Source organism: Typopeltis vanoorti, chromosome 6 (assembly GCF_054136105.1).
Source record: "Typopeltis vanoorti isolate ZY-2024b chromosome 6, IOZ_Tvanoo_1.0, whole genome shotgun sequence".
NCBI classification, from domain to species: Eukaryota; Metazoa; Arthropoda; class Arachnida; order Uropygi; family Thelyphonidae; genus Typopeltis; species Typopeltis vanoorti.
In genome coordinates, this window is record NC_143554.1 from 126,596,098 (window position 1) to 126,611,416 (window position 15,319).

General features: G+C 36.7%; 1 protein-coding gene across 4 annotated transcripts in view; it reads right to left on the reverse strand.

Moving 5' to 3' along the window:
- The window catches only part of LOC150105922 (liprin-beta-1-like), a 268,087-nt gene that overhangs the window by 218,590 nt on the left and 34,178 nt on the right, over positions 1 to 15,319 (reverse strand). For 2 of the 4 annotated variants that reach the window (XM_090394411.1, XM_090394410.1), the window contains exons 2-3: positions 13,817 to 13,926; positions 11,484 to 11,710 (exon numbers count right to left, since the gene is read on the reverse strand). In XM_090394411.1, the coding sequence (XP_090250537.1) occupies positions 11,484 to 11,710; positions 13,817 to 13,910 (321 nt within the window). In that variant the 5' untranslated portion in view covers positions 13,911 to 13,926. Of the gene's footprint in view, positions 1 to 8,938; positions 10,618 to 11,483; positions 11,711 to 13,816; positions 13,927 to 15,319 lie in introns of those variants that run through there. The other 2 variants (XM_090394409.1, XM_090394408.1) reach the window with 1 other exon arrangement.

The window sequence follows — 15,319 nt, forward strand, 5'->3', positions numbered from 1 at the left end:
ATTGATCAATATTAAATAATTAAAACTAATTATTATTATTACGGCTATTATAGCCTGTTTTTGTTTAGGAGTGTCCCTTATTTTAAATACATTGGCTATTATTACTGAAAAAAAATTTTACATATATTTTAGGGCATTATGGGTGAGTATTGAAGGCAATTATAGCAGAATAAAAGAGGATGAAAAATTTTGTACATACGTACCTTGTTTTGATACTAGGATGTCTTCAAATTCCATGTTCCTGCTGAAGGTTGTTTTATAACAAGGGGGGAGGGAGCGTGCATTTTGAGGCGGCAAGAATAAATTGGAAACCCGGGTTTATTTGAATAATATATATATTATTGTGTTTAAGGGCGTTTTCGACGAACATTACTGTATTGCTATGCAGGGCCGGCTCTACTGATGGTGCAACAAGTGCATTTGCACGGGGTGAGAAGTTTTTTGGGGCGGCAAAATTGGCCTAAACTATACGAAAATGAATCATAAAAAAAAAAAAGTAATTTATTCCTTCTCTATTGAAACCAGACTTCAGGATGTCGTTAGTTAAATTTTGCATTCATTTCCGATTCCACTGCTGGCCGTGAGTTGACCTTGATCTGAGGTTAAATCTCATTTAATCAGTGAGACCAAACAATCATTATGAGATAATTGGTTAAGAGTAAACCAAGACTGTTAACAATACTTTTTTTTTTTTGATACAGTTATTAGGATTTGACTTTTAAAATAATTTTAACATTCTAATATGTCTGATAAAAGAAAAAAACTATCAGGCGCAGAATATCGCAAACGAAAATCGGAAAAAGAACTCGATATTCAGAAACAAAGCGGGACTTTGCATAAATATCTAAAAACTGAAACAACTAATGTAGTACAAAAGAAAATAAGCGAAATGACCGATAACAATGAGGGCGGCAAATATGCTACTGCATGGGGTGATAAAACTCCCAGGGTCGGCCCTGTTGCTATAAGTTGTATTGAGTGTGACCATAGCAGCCTGAAGATTTAATTTTCGGTTATTTATCGTGCTCTGCAATTTTCGAAATGATTGATGAAAGAGCCTCATTATGTTTTATTTTAATCTCAATAAAACTTCTACGCAAACCATTGCAATACTGCAGACAACCACAGGAAACAGGAAACCATAACCAGAAATATAAACAGTTTATTTCTTTATTTAGCATGACTGGTTACTGTGCATTTCTGTATTTTCCAATACTGGTTCTCTGTAACTCCTTTGTTTTCCATGATGAAATTGCAGCTTAAAGAAAACAAGGAGGTTCCAGAGATCTAGATCAAATCGCAGGAGTAGTGTTGAATGCAATCTGTTTAAGTTTCAACCAGTCGGGGAACTTATATAGCGCCTCGTTACTTACCAAGAAACTTGATATCAGGATGAAAATAATGTCCCATACTCTTAACATGTAATCAGATTACTTGCAATTTGGCAATTAGTGAGCTTCCAAATGGTTTATTACTTTTGTTCGCAATGTAATAAGCATGTTATATTCAATCTAATTTTTAAAAAATGATAATTATTTATGTTCGAGGATCGCTGGAAGTGAAGTTGCTGATAATGTATATACCAGTATATTAAATCAGAGGTGTAAAGTAACAGAAAATTATAATTACTGGCAAATGTATTACGAATACGATTTCACCTGGCCATTCTCGTTTTGAGAGGGAAAAATAACACCGAAGCAAAAATTAACGTTCGCGGAACCTTGAATAACCCATGATTAGTTGTGAACCCACACTACACAGCGTTGAGTGCACTAGTAATTCGAAGTAATGTGGAGGTGTCTTTCTCTTCCCCTCCCCCATATCAGGCAATTATGAATATTCAGTGTGCTATTTAGCTTAGGAGGAAATGCTACTTGTCCGCCAACACAATATTCCAAGGCCATATACTATCCACCTCCATCTTAGAAATGTGCTACTTTTCTATAACTCGTTCAATGTTAGTTGTTGCACCAACCTTCTCTCCGAATATTACTATGGTTTGGCTCGAGAACTACCCATAGTATATGCAACTAAGGTGAAACCGCTATCACACACACTGAACAGACGAATGCCCATAGGTACAATCTCTGATTTTAGTTCCTTGTTAAGTTGTTCTCGCCTCCTTTTATAGCCCTACTGCGCTGCATATAACGAATATTTGATTTACATGTTGTAAAGCACATACACATAGTATTTTTTCATCGTGCTATTATTGCTCGCTATTCATCTTTACAGGCTCTGAAGTCGCATTTAATTTTAATATCACTAACCTGTAGACGGAAGTATTGTCTCATGAAATTATAACCTTAATTGCACATTAGTTGCATTACACTTTTTTATTTTTGTTTTGCTGTTGTTGAAAAACAAAAATAAATCGAAGTCCATAATTGAAGAAACAATGAAATAGATTAGTGCGCGCTCTACACACACCAGAGGGCGAAAGGTAAAATGCGAGCGTCACCTAAGATATTCTGTACGACACACAATTTGTAATTCCATGTGCGTATCCATTTTACCAAGCAGATGGAAGATATGGCAAATAATTTTCACTTGGCGGTTATCTTCGCGCCAACGAAAATGAGAATTAATGTACATATAAATAACAGATTTATTCTTTCCAGTAAGATAGATGACTTTCTTTTGGGAATACCAATGTGTCAATGTCCGCTTGTACGACGAACTATATTAATATTACTTTTAAGACAGGAACAAAGGTTTTTTTTTTTTTTTTTTTCTCGTGTGTTTTCATTTTTAAGAACAATTAAGTACTACTGAACTGCTTTCGTATACGACAGCAAAGTTGAGGACACGCACATTAACATGTATACACAAAAATACTATACACTTGAAAGAAAGCAATGCAGCCATATTAAATCTAAATTGCCATGCTATAAGCCACTTTTGTGCAACTTCAATTTGAATCATTTTGTATAATTTTTGAAAAGTGAAGAAAACAGTTGGACTTCTGATGAACAGATGAAGCTTAGGACGAGGTTATTCACCCCTAGGCTGTAGATGATGTGATTATATCAGGGTTACTGACCATTTGAGTGCTTTAATTAATTCTACAATTCTTCATTTCCTTCTTGCCTTAAGTAATGAGTGGAACAAGCAATAGAAATAATACAAATGACCCCCGTAAAGTGGCTGAAAATTATATCTACAATTTTCAAATGACTTTATAACGTCGTTTTGGATGTGGTAAGGAGAATCAAGTCATCTTATAAGTAAAGTTTCTCATTTTTAAAAGTCAACATTTTTCTTCGTTTTATATGACCTGCCATTTTATAATCATTTTGATTCTGTGTTTATAAATCTTTAATGTGCAGCATATTCGCCAATCCTTAGCCCTTACACACTGTACTAAATGTGATATGGGTTTACAAATATTTGTGGGCGAGAAAATCATTTTCAAAAAAGTGGTAAACTGATGACGCAAGATCTGGCGGAGGTGGAATTTTTTACATCTAAGTTCCTTGATTCAAGAACATCAACCAGTTAGACATATGTAACGAACCACCTACGTAAGAAGGTCGTTCTTTTCCTTAAGATGCAACGCTTAGATATTGCAGTTTGCTAAGCAGATTTAAATCTGATGGTTTTATTAGAATCCATCAGTTCAAAGTAAACCATACCTTGAATCTCGCACACACCGACGTTGTAATAAACCATTACACACACACGCACGCACACACACACACACACACACACACACACACACACACACACACACACACACACACACACACACACACACACACACACACACACGCGCGCGCGCGCGCGCGCGCGAAGGGGGGGGAATCTCAAAAGTTCTCGTCCTAACAATGAAAACACGAATTTATAATTTCAAAATTATTTTTACTTTTCAACATAGTCTCGTTTAAGACTAATACATTTATTCCAGCGATGCTCCAGCGCCATTATCCCGTCCCTGTAGTGGTTCTCAGTAACATCCGCAAAATACCCCTCTACAGCTGCAATCACCTCTTGATTTGAAGAAAAACGCTGACCAGCGAAGAAGAGTTTTAGTTTTGGGAAGAGACAGAAGTCAGAGGGAGCCAAATCTGGGGATTTAGGGTGGTTGTTGGAACAACCACCCTAAATTGCCAAAACACCTTGTGGGCGGGTGCATTGTCCTGGTGAAAGATGATCTTTTTCTTCTGCAAACCGGGTCTTTTCTCACGAATTTTTTCGTCTAGTCTGGTTAAAAGATCGGAATAATATTTCCCGGTTATTGTTTTACCCTTTTCAAGATAATTAATAAACAAAATGCCTTTAGCATCCCAAAACATCGATGCCATGACCTTTCCTGCTGATGGAACCGACTTTGTCTTCTTTAGCGCTGAACAACCTGCTTCTGTCCACTGTTTTGACTGTTGTTTGGATTCTGGTGTATAATGGTGAATCCAAGTCTCATCCATAGTAATAAATCGACGCACAAAATCACTTTTTTTTCTTCTTAAAACGCTCCAAGCACTGTTCAGAGAGTGCGTTTTCGATCTTCTGTGAACAAGCGCGGCACCCATCTTGCGCAAAGCTTTTTCATTTACGATTCTTCATGCAAAACATATCCTACACGTTCTTTTGAAATGCCTATAATCTCAGCAATTTCACGCACTTTGATTCGCCGGTCATCCAATACCATATCGTGCACTTGATCAATGAGGTGTTGCTACACTTTTTGGACGTCCTTTACGTGTATCATCTTCAAGGCTGGTACGGCCAAGTTTAAACTCGGAAGCCCATTTCTTAATTGTCGAAAACGAAGGAGAAGAGTGGCCATAAAATTTTATGAACTTCGAATGAATTTCTTTTGCCGTTAAACCTTCTTTTACAAAGAATTTTATAACCGCACGATACTCAATTTTATCCATTTCAAGGGATACAGACAACGCTTTTGCTCCAGACAGCTGCATGAAACAAACTACTTGATAGAATGACTTGCAATTTCACATGGATGCTTATGACAGATATATCAACTTTGAAAAAAAAAAATCTCTTGCCGATAGTATTGCCATCTATGGTCGAAACCGAGAACTTTTCAGACCACGTTCGTGTGTATGTATGTATATATACTGTATATATATATATGTAATAAGTTTTTTTTACCTTGGGTATAATATATGTTAAAGATACCAAGTTATTTTAAACCTGGTTTTTACTCCATTTCTCAAGTAAGCAAACAGACAAACTTGATCCGTAAAGTAGTACAAGTAAAATACCATAAAATACAAGTACCGTAAAAAAAAAAAAAATAAATAAAAAATAAATAAAATATATATATATATATATATATATTTTTTTTTTTTTTTTCCTGGTCGTTACAAAATGCCATGGCTTGAAATGAACTTCTAGTCACGTTCACTGAACAGCTACAATAGGATATTTTCGACTGTGTCTAACAGCAACTTATCATCGAAATGAGAGGGCCATCTGGACGTGCTTTATTGGCCAAGCTGCAGTAAGCAGCCCTGAACTTCTGGAACCACAGATGCGTTTTCTTGAAATTTTCTTGATGCATTTTTCGATAAGATCTATGTGTGTATATTAATGCCTGAATATTCCGTGAGTTCTAAGGTTTATTTATTTAGAGAAAGAATGCCGTTCACTTTGAGCTATTTAATTGTTACCATCAGTAATGATACCAGTTATTATATATCAGACCAGCAGCCGGTTGAGTCATCTTGCATTATACATTTTAAAATATTAAGCAAAGTAAGTTTATGTTGAAATGCTACTATTACTGTACGTCTGTATAGTCTCGTGGAAACGTCAGGACGTTGATCGGAAGGAATTCTAGTCACTGGTTAGAGGGACATTTTCTAGCCAGTTCCCACAAAATAAATAAATGTACCTGTGGACTTGTAAACAACCTTTTTTTTTATTATTATATACACGATGATTTGCTTCTTCTCCGGGAATAAAAGGCTACCAAAGTCCAATTTTCATCAAAATATCTCAATAAATGACAAGTTTAATTACAGAAATCTCTAAGTATACGGATATCGACCAGTGTTTTATTTAAATGACCTCCTTGACAACTGTTCACAGATTCAGTGACATCTTCATCAATAAAAGATGCACTTCATTATGTTGCATTTTCCAAAATTTCCGTTATTATACATTCTTTTCACGTACTATCGGATTTTAATATAGCGATGCTGCTTTAACTCACTCTACTCCACAGTACGTGCACCACGATTTTTTATTTTATTTTTCCTGTTCGTTGTTTAGAAATGCATAGCACATGCTTTCAGTTATTCATGGATGTATTCCTAGTGAAAAACAAACAAAAAAAAGTTTGGAGAAGTAACATTGCAAGTGGAATATTAAAGTAGTGGTTATTATTGTCCGATACAAAAATTAAAAACTGATCCACAATTTTTCCTCAAAGTTTCCAAAAAACCCGCCAGAGTAGACGGTGGATTATGTAATATGGATGATATACTGTATGCCCTAGGTCGTATAGTATAGTATAGTGCAATGAGTTCTAGGACACCATAGAAGTGTCATGTAATAATAATATGCTTAAGATAATTATTAATCTTACCAAAAAATTGTAAAGCAATGATAAATATTTGAACATGAAAGCTAAACAATGAATCCTACCCTATCCATTTTATATGAATGAATTTTCGTAAGAAAATGCTAGTCACCGAACCATGTATTTAACCGCAGGAAGTGAAATAATTAATCTTAACATTAGCAGATAAAAAAGTTTCTTTCAAGCTTTATAATCAGCAAGCGACGAACAATATTGTTCCACTGAACTACAACAAAACCAGTCGCCATGACAACTACCGAAGAGCTAATATTTGCAGCGACAGACGATATTAACACCATTGGTTGGTTTTGTGGATCGCAGTAAAAGAACGACACGTAATTATCCAACAGGTAAGTGAGTGGAATACATATAATTATCTTCGATGTAGTTCCCACCAAAATAATGGCTTCGAAGAGTTGTTAGTTTACTAGTGTTCATGTTCTGTTAATTTTTGTGTCCCTGAAGGGAACACTTAATGGATTTCTTTCATAATAATATTTTGGCGTTACGCATACTATATTCTCCAGTGTACAATAACAAATTTAAGAAGGTAATCGTTAATGTTAAGTAGTTTGTTAACGTAATATCACTTATATTATATTAAAATATAATTTTAATATAGTATAAGTGATATTACGAAAGTATTTAAAATGCAAAGAAGAATAAAAATTTTCAAACCGAGTTTTTTTTATTTTTTTAATTATTTTTTTAGGAATTTGCGTGCTAGTAAATATGATTTGAATTTATTAATTTAAAGTTTGATAAATAACACTTTATTTTTTCGTTCTGTAGTCACAATAATCTGTATTCAGATTATTGTCAATAGTAAAACGGAAAATATAAGTTTCAGCTAGTCAGATTGCCATGTTTAATATCTTATAAAGTTGAAGAGAGAACACAAACAAACGCGCATACGATGTATGTCAAAAAAAAAAAAAAAAGCCAGCTGGAATTAAGCCAACGTTCTTACTCTATTTACCCTCATCCCTTGGTGGCGATACACAGTCGGTGACTAACAACCATGTCATTGTCCTGTATAAAGGCATGTTAACAGTGCTTCCCTAGAACTCTACAAACATACTTCCAAAGACGCAACACATAAATAATCGGCTCCATCTTTAAACTTCAAAGACAGGGTGCGTACTAAATGACACACAAAACATACGAAATTAAATTTAATAAGTCCGAAAAGTAATCTAAAAAATTAAAAGTTTTTTTCGCTTCAGTAAATGCTATAAAATAACAACCTTAAATTAATATTTGGCCTTACAAAAGGACTTTCATTGTTAGCTTTGGGCTTCATAACAGTTACGTGTTTACACACACATATACCTTCACTTTCAACATATTTTAATTTTTTTTTTTTTTTGTTCTTATTTTAACAGAAAATGTAAAGAAACATCTGCTATGCCATATTATTACTTTCTATCCGGGTCAAACGGCGTGTTCCATCATTCAGTGCATGTTTTGATGAGGGAAGCTACCATCATCAGTAGAAAGGATTCAAAGAAAGGGCCTTCATCCTAGAAATGTCAACAATACAGGGAGTTTATTTTGATAGCTTTTCGCGGTATTTCTAGCTCAGACGAGGAGGGAAAATGAGTAGTTATGGAGCTTCTGTTAACTGTCGGCGATGCCAGCAGAAAAGTATTACACGCGGTATTATCAACAGTTAACCTTATATACAGTTCATTCAAACAATTTTAAAATTGCACACATCGTACAATTACGCAATTAAAATTATTAAAAAAATTAAAACTACTAATGTCAAACTTTTTTTTTTTTTTTTTTTTTTTTGCAAATACATCTCACGTTAAAATGAAATTCCACTGTAGATTTTTTACTTTTGGAGCCAAAAAATTGTTCAATTATTCTAAAAAAACGCTTCAAAACGATATGTTTTAGCTTTATTAAAAGCGAAACCTAACAGGAGAAGTAAATAAAGTTGAAAACGTTCATATGCAGTAAAAGTAATAAAAAATATTTTATTGTTACTTAGTTTTCTTATTTGAAAATATTAAAATTTTGAAGTTTTAATCATTTTTTTCTAAAAAAAAAAATGGATGCGCATTTTTTTTTCACATTCTTCGATTAAGATACAGACTTGTAATATAAGAAATTTCCAACATCGTTTTTCACTACTACAGATGAAAAATAGATAAACCACTTGATATTCTCATGTTGATATCAAAGTCCTTTTTTGATTTCATCACAACCATAACAAATGTTTCTCATGACCTTATTAAACATGAACATTACGAGATAGCAGACCACAAATATCGCATTCTCAAAAAAAACTTATACCTAATTACCTTCATCGCTCTTTTTCTCACTCTCAAGGAAATAAATTCAATTAAATGATACTGCACAAAACCAAAAGGACACACTTACCCCATGAAAAGGGTCGTAATATCCCCAGCAGTTTCCCTTCACCTGCGGCGTATACCAGTGATATCGTTGATGCGAACAGAATGAACAAGGACCGTGAGGTGCATGCCATGAGGGACAATCACCGGGTAGGCTTCCTCTGTGTCCTCTGGGTGCCTTTGACGGAGATGTCCGTCTTCTAACAGAGCTGGACGTCGAATCGTCACAGCTGTCAGTGCTGTCAACCGTCGTCAGCAACGTATCCATTGATTGTCTATAGTTGAAATTCCCGTTTCCGATTGTGTGCACGTCCCCGTCAGCTGCCCTCTGTAAAGAAGGAGAGGGTGGCTTGTCTCGCACGGGGGTAGATCTTCCGCTCCACTTGACAGCCCCTGCCGATCCAGAGGCCTGGTGGTATCCGTCACCTCCGTATCTCCGGGAAGTATTTTCAAGCATTGGGCTTCTTGTGATAGCACGAGAGCGAGGATAACTTGCGGGGGGTGGTTTGCTGGGATAATAGCCGGCGCTAGAAGGGGTGGTGGGTCTGACACGTTCCTTGAAGTCATCTCGCAAGTTTTCATAACTAGAACATCGTCTATCACTCTCGTAGCTTGTAACGGCTCCTCCGAACGTTCTTTTAGGACTGTCAGGAGGTACACGCGCCATCGGCGAAGACCGGTAATATTCCCCAGGCCTGGCGTCGCGCCACGAGAAGGACGATGTGCTCTCGCTACTCTCAGAGTCGTCGTCCGCTGTTGCCGACAGTGGGGCAGATGGGGGCGCTGCTTGCATATACGACGGCTGACAAGTACTCTTCGTTCGTTCGTTCCGCACTTTCGAAGTGTCGATATTCGGCATCGTGGCATTCGAATTCACACCCCTTGTCACGGCGTCGCTACCGTGTTCGACGGTCTTCAAGATAGAGTTAATATTCGTCGCTCTCCTTGGGGGAGGCGTTGGGGGTCGTCGAGGGTGGAGCTCCTCCGCCTGATTCCAGCTTTCTTCGTGCCACGACGCGAACAGAGGGCTGCTCATTACCGCACGACCCTTACGGTAAGTGTGCGACGGCCAAATGACAAACCCACTTAAGACTGGAGTATCTGCGACACTTCACAGCCAAACAAACGTTCCTTTTATCCTTCACGTGCCGCCATCTTCGGTGGGTCAGTCCAAGGTCATCAGGATCAGCAGTTCAAGGAAGCCAGTGCAGTGTTTCCTTGATTTTTCTTACACTTCTCGTGGATACAGTTTCACACGGAAGCGTTCTTGTGAGGTCAACTGGCTTCGGTTTACTTTCGGAATATGGGTCAAAGGGCAACGATACCGCAATGATTTAGCTGTCTGTCACCAAGGTGACCAAAGAAATCCAAACTCGCTGTTGGGTGATTAAGAGTCCAATAAACGTCATCAATTGCTTCGCACATCAACCAAACAAACGCACTTCTCTCTCTCTCTCTCTCCACAGAGCGTCTCAAGTACGTGGCGCGTACAGAGATGCACTTGATGATAACCGCGAGCTTGAAGCCTCCCGCGGAGGAACCTCGCTGCCCCTATCGGTCAGGAGGGAGCTGAAGAGCACATATGCCCCTACTCACAACCCAGCAACAAACTTATGTGTTTAGGTCATAATTATCTCCACCGCTGTCCTCCTATTCCCCATCTGAGACGCCACCGCATCGACCGCACCCGACGTCTGGCAGCTGCGCCCCTTCAACCCCCCCCCTTACCACAGTACCTTTCATTATCCACATGACTCATCTTGACCTCCACACAAAAACGGAGACATTAGCACACATGGGTTCCTAGCATCCCTCTGTACAAAGGTCATGTACCCTAGTACATCTTCCTATACTAGTTAAAGGGAGAATTCGAGTCAAGTGTAGGAATGTGTATAAGGGTTAAACGATGCACGCTGACCACATAACAAAACACGAAGAACGCTCGCTGCATTTCACACGAAGTTGCATTCGACGCAAGCATTTTATTTTGTAGACAGCAGCTGACTGCGCAGTAGTTTCTCCAAGTGTAATGATGCCATTAACGATCCTGATCGTCACCTCTTTTTTAAACTAAATGACGAGGTCAAAGCGGTGGGCGAATCCAGACGTAACTGAACGAATAGTAGCTGTCAGATGAAGTACATCAAATTTTGGTATTGATATACCACCTTTCAAACCCCCCCCCCCAAATACAATTACTTTCAATTTCAACCCCACAATCGGGCCTTCATCTTTTTGTTTATTAAATTACAGACATGTCTCGAGTTTGGGGTGGGGATGGCTCTTGGCAGTTTTTAATCTATGATCATAATATGTTCCCACTGCAGCTTACCGCTCACTCACTCCATCTACAGAACTGTGACAATATTTTACACTTGAATAAATAGCAGTTATTTATTACACAATAATTACTGGACTGAGTATTTTATAATGATAGAATTACAATAACACATTTGCAAGCAGATTTTTAACGCTATTTATTACTTCAGAAATAAATAACAAAACTAATACTTTCAAGTAAGTCATAAGTGAAGTTAATATTTTAATTTGTTATTCTAACGACTACTGACCTTTCGGAAGGAAGATTGTAACCAGTGGCATACAAGCGAGATAGTTTCTGGATCGACATCATTTGTCAACGCTCTGTTTTCGTTAGCATCGCTTCTGGAAATGTGTTCGATGGCTGCTTTGAGCTCACTTAACAAGAAACCTATTCTTGGAACGTATCCGTTTGATTTGTTAAAGAATTTGGATGGACAGTTATCGTTAATTCCATCTTCAACTTCTGGGTTGGCTCCTATAAACATAAAAAAAAAAATTTAAATCAACGGATTTTGAAATAACAATTATCTCATTTGCCCTGCTCATGCATCTTACATATAAAATGTTTTAAAACATTTAGCAAGTATATTGTTAATTAAAAATGTCACATGCACTTTCTAATTCAAACCCAAAAATAAGTAAGGAGATGTGGAAATTTCGAAGATAAAGATTAGAATTAACCAACTTATTTTGCTTTTTTGTTCTTTTTTGCAGGCTTTTTCGCTTGTCAACAGCTTCCTGTTCTCGGACTATACTCTCCGATTCCTCCAATCCACATCCCGCAAGCCTATTTTCTGCATCTCTCTCATAATGGTCCTTCTTAGTTTTTCTGTTTTTCTCCTTCTAGGAGATGGTCAATTCATAATTCTCAATGGTCATTGTTCTCATTCTCTGGACGTGTGTGTTGATACCATTTCAAAGTACCTGCCTCTATCCTCTGCAACAGGTTGTCCAAATTCCATCTCTGTTCGAATATCTGCATTCCTCAGACGATCCGTACCGGTAGCTGAAGTAACCCACTTTCGCAACTTCTACTTGTGTTCTCAGATCGTTAGTAAGGATTCAACTCACACATAGGTCATTACACTCTCTATAATTATATGATACAGCATCTTCTTAGTTATCCTCCAACAAACACCATTCATAGTGCTAATAGCTGTTCGTGCTCGTCATGTTCGAAATGCTATGTCCATTTTACATCATGGAAGATAATGGTTTTATGATTTGTACCTCTAACTCAAAACCTGTTATGCCATCACATCCAACTGCTAGGTTCTTGATTTTTAACAGATTTATTTTCAGTGCCGACGTTTATACGTATCAAATAGTTATATGTATGAATTATTCTCCTCTATGGGTAAACCCATTCCACGACATTGGCTGTTCCAATTCTCCAAGGCCGCATTCAAGTAGATCTTAAACCACTTTGGCGACATACATCATCCCTGCTTCCGCCCATTGCTAACAGTAAAATCCTTTGGAAGTTTGTTATTAATCTTTATAGTAGGCCTAAATTCTTCGTATACTATCTGCACTCAAGTATGATATCTGAAAGTGAAAAGATGTGAATTCGTTTGATTGAAATTACGACAGAAGCAACCACTGCTATGATACCGGTGTATTATTTCTGTTAATTACGTGTTCTCCAATGGCCTATACAAGGAACGAAAAATCCAAGCTCTTCTTTGGGAGAGAAACTCCTGCCATCACCATATGAAACACCAAGTCCTTAAAAAAGTTCGTTACAACTGAAAAAAAAAAAGTTCTTTGCAACTGAAGGACAAATATAGTGAGGTCCTCGCGCATGCGCTAGATAACACTGCAACCAGAGCCGATAAGAAGAACAGGCGGGCGAAACAACCTAGGATGAATCACTCAAAACGTAACGAGTTACAATTTTAACTATTGGCTGACATCTTATAAATATTATTTAATATGCGAAAATTCATCTTTCAGTGATATATTTTGTGGCGCATAAAGTTGCAGGCGATAAACTAGGTGCGATATTTTACAAAACATTGATGACAGTTACGGAAAGGGTTAAGTTGAAGGGCAGGAACATCTATTCAAGTTATACACTCCATAAAATTTGTAACTATGATCGAAATGATGATTTATTTGGAGAGATATTGGTCTCCTCTTCTCAAAATAAATATTATTGGCTCTTCAGAATGACTAGAGAATAAAGAAAGCATCCCACTGCAGTATCTAGTCATATTTCAGTACTAATTATTCAACATATCTGTAAATTTCGATATTGTTTATAAAACTGGAGAGTATATGGCAATATAATAACGTTGGTCGATTGATAGAGCAGCTGCTACTAATGGCTCATGCAAAAAGTTAAGCAAGTTTGAGCGCGGTTAGTATTTGGAAGGGTGTATTCGTTCGATGCTGTTGACACACTTTCCCTCGATGAGTCTTTGGACTCCCTGGAGGTATCACATAATAATAATAATGTTGTTCATTTAAGTCTTAACTGAATTAGCATTCGAAATATCTTAACATTATGTAAAGAAATGCACTTAACGTCGAAGTAAAATTACTAGTGCTGCCATCTACTGGTAAATTAATACAATACCTGCAATGATGTCATCCATATGTTCTAAGGCAGCCGCCAAAACTTCACTGGCATCCATTTTGTGCAAAATATCGCACTTGTTATGATCCAACATGCACAATTCTGTAAAGCTGAAAGAGAAAAAATATATACACAATGGCCACTCTCTTATTAACAAGCAAAAATCATTTTAATACAAAATCTTTTCGAATATTTTGTATGATATTTTGATATTTTCGAAGGAAAACTTACAAACGTTCAGTGGGATAATTTCTGAAAGCTAACACAGTTTCATCAAAAGCTCTTCAAGTATCGCATAAAGCAGTCATAATTTTCAATTATACATTTAATGATAAAAATAAAATTAGTTCGTTACTGTGTATTATAAACAAACTCTTCAACAGGTAAATCAAAGAACTCGCAAACAGCGATTTTTGTACGAGTATAACGTATGAATATATTGTAGATTGCTAGTTAAGCACAAAAATAAAAGCAGACGATATCACAGCGATGACTGCTAATCAGAACCTTTACCTGGTTTTGTGCTGTGTTGTTTATATTTTTAATAATGATTCCAATATCAAAAAATTTGAACAAATTCCATCAAGATATAACACGCTTAGTTCATGCACAAGTTAGTCGCGACGCGACTCGATTGTTTGCAAAACAAACACAGTTGTGTCTCTAAAGCTTCTGCTACTATCAGTCTTCACTGGCAAAGATAAAACTGTAAATAAATAACAGATAAAATGGCAATGAACAAAGTTAAGAAATACCGTTGAGAATTTTTTACAAAGGTATAATAACAGTTTTAACATCTTAAAGTAACACTCAGGGCTGGATTAACCATTAAGCAAAATAAGCATGAGTAGGGCATCATGGAAAAGGGGGCACCACAGAATTTCTGCTTTAGTTAGATGACGAATTTAATTTAAATTAACTTTTAATTAGTTTTTCATTGTTTTTATCTTTTCTTACTGTTACCTACTTTGTTTCAATAAATAATGACGTGTAGAAGGCCTAATAAAACTCTAACCACGTACATGACGGTTCGTTTACACCGTATTATCGCTCACGACGCTTTCTGGCACTACCATAGCGTCAAATGAGGTAAATTTTTATAATTAACGTAACCATTTTGTTTTTTATTTTCCTGTCTGTTTTAGGTCTTGTTTTAATAAATTATGTCTTATAAAAGGCTCCAGAAGCAAATATAAAAAAATAACGTGGTTGTCTCAGAAACGCGCCTCCGGTAAAAGGCCTAGCTGTCGCAGAAGTGCGACTCCGGTAAAATAAGAGTTAATTAAAGCACGAAAGCACAAGATTCAACTGTAAGCCGAAAATTAAATTGTTCGTATGATTTTGCCTGTGATATGTGTAACTGCGTTGATTGCCACCTAATATTCAACAAAATAATCTTTTTATTTCTGTATTTAACAGATCCCAAGAACCAAGATGAAACGTGTTCAGTTAAGTGGTGCACAAAAGCGAAAACTATCAAAAAAGAAACAAGAGGAGACTTTG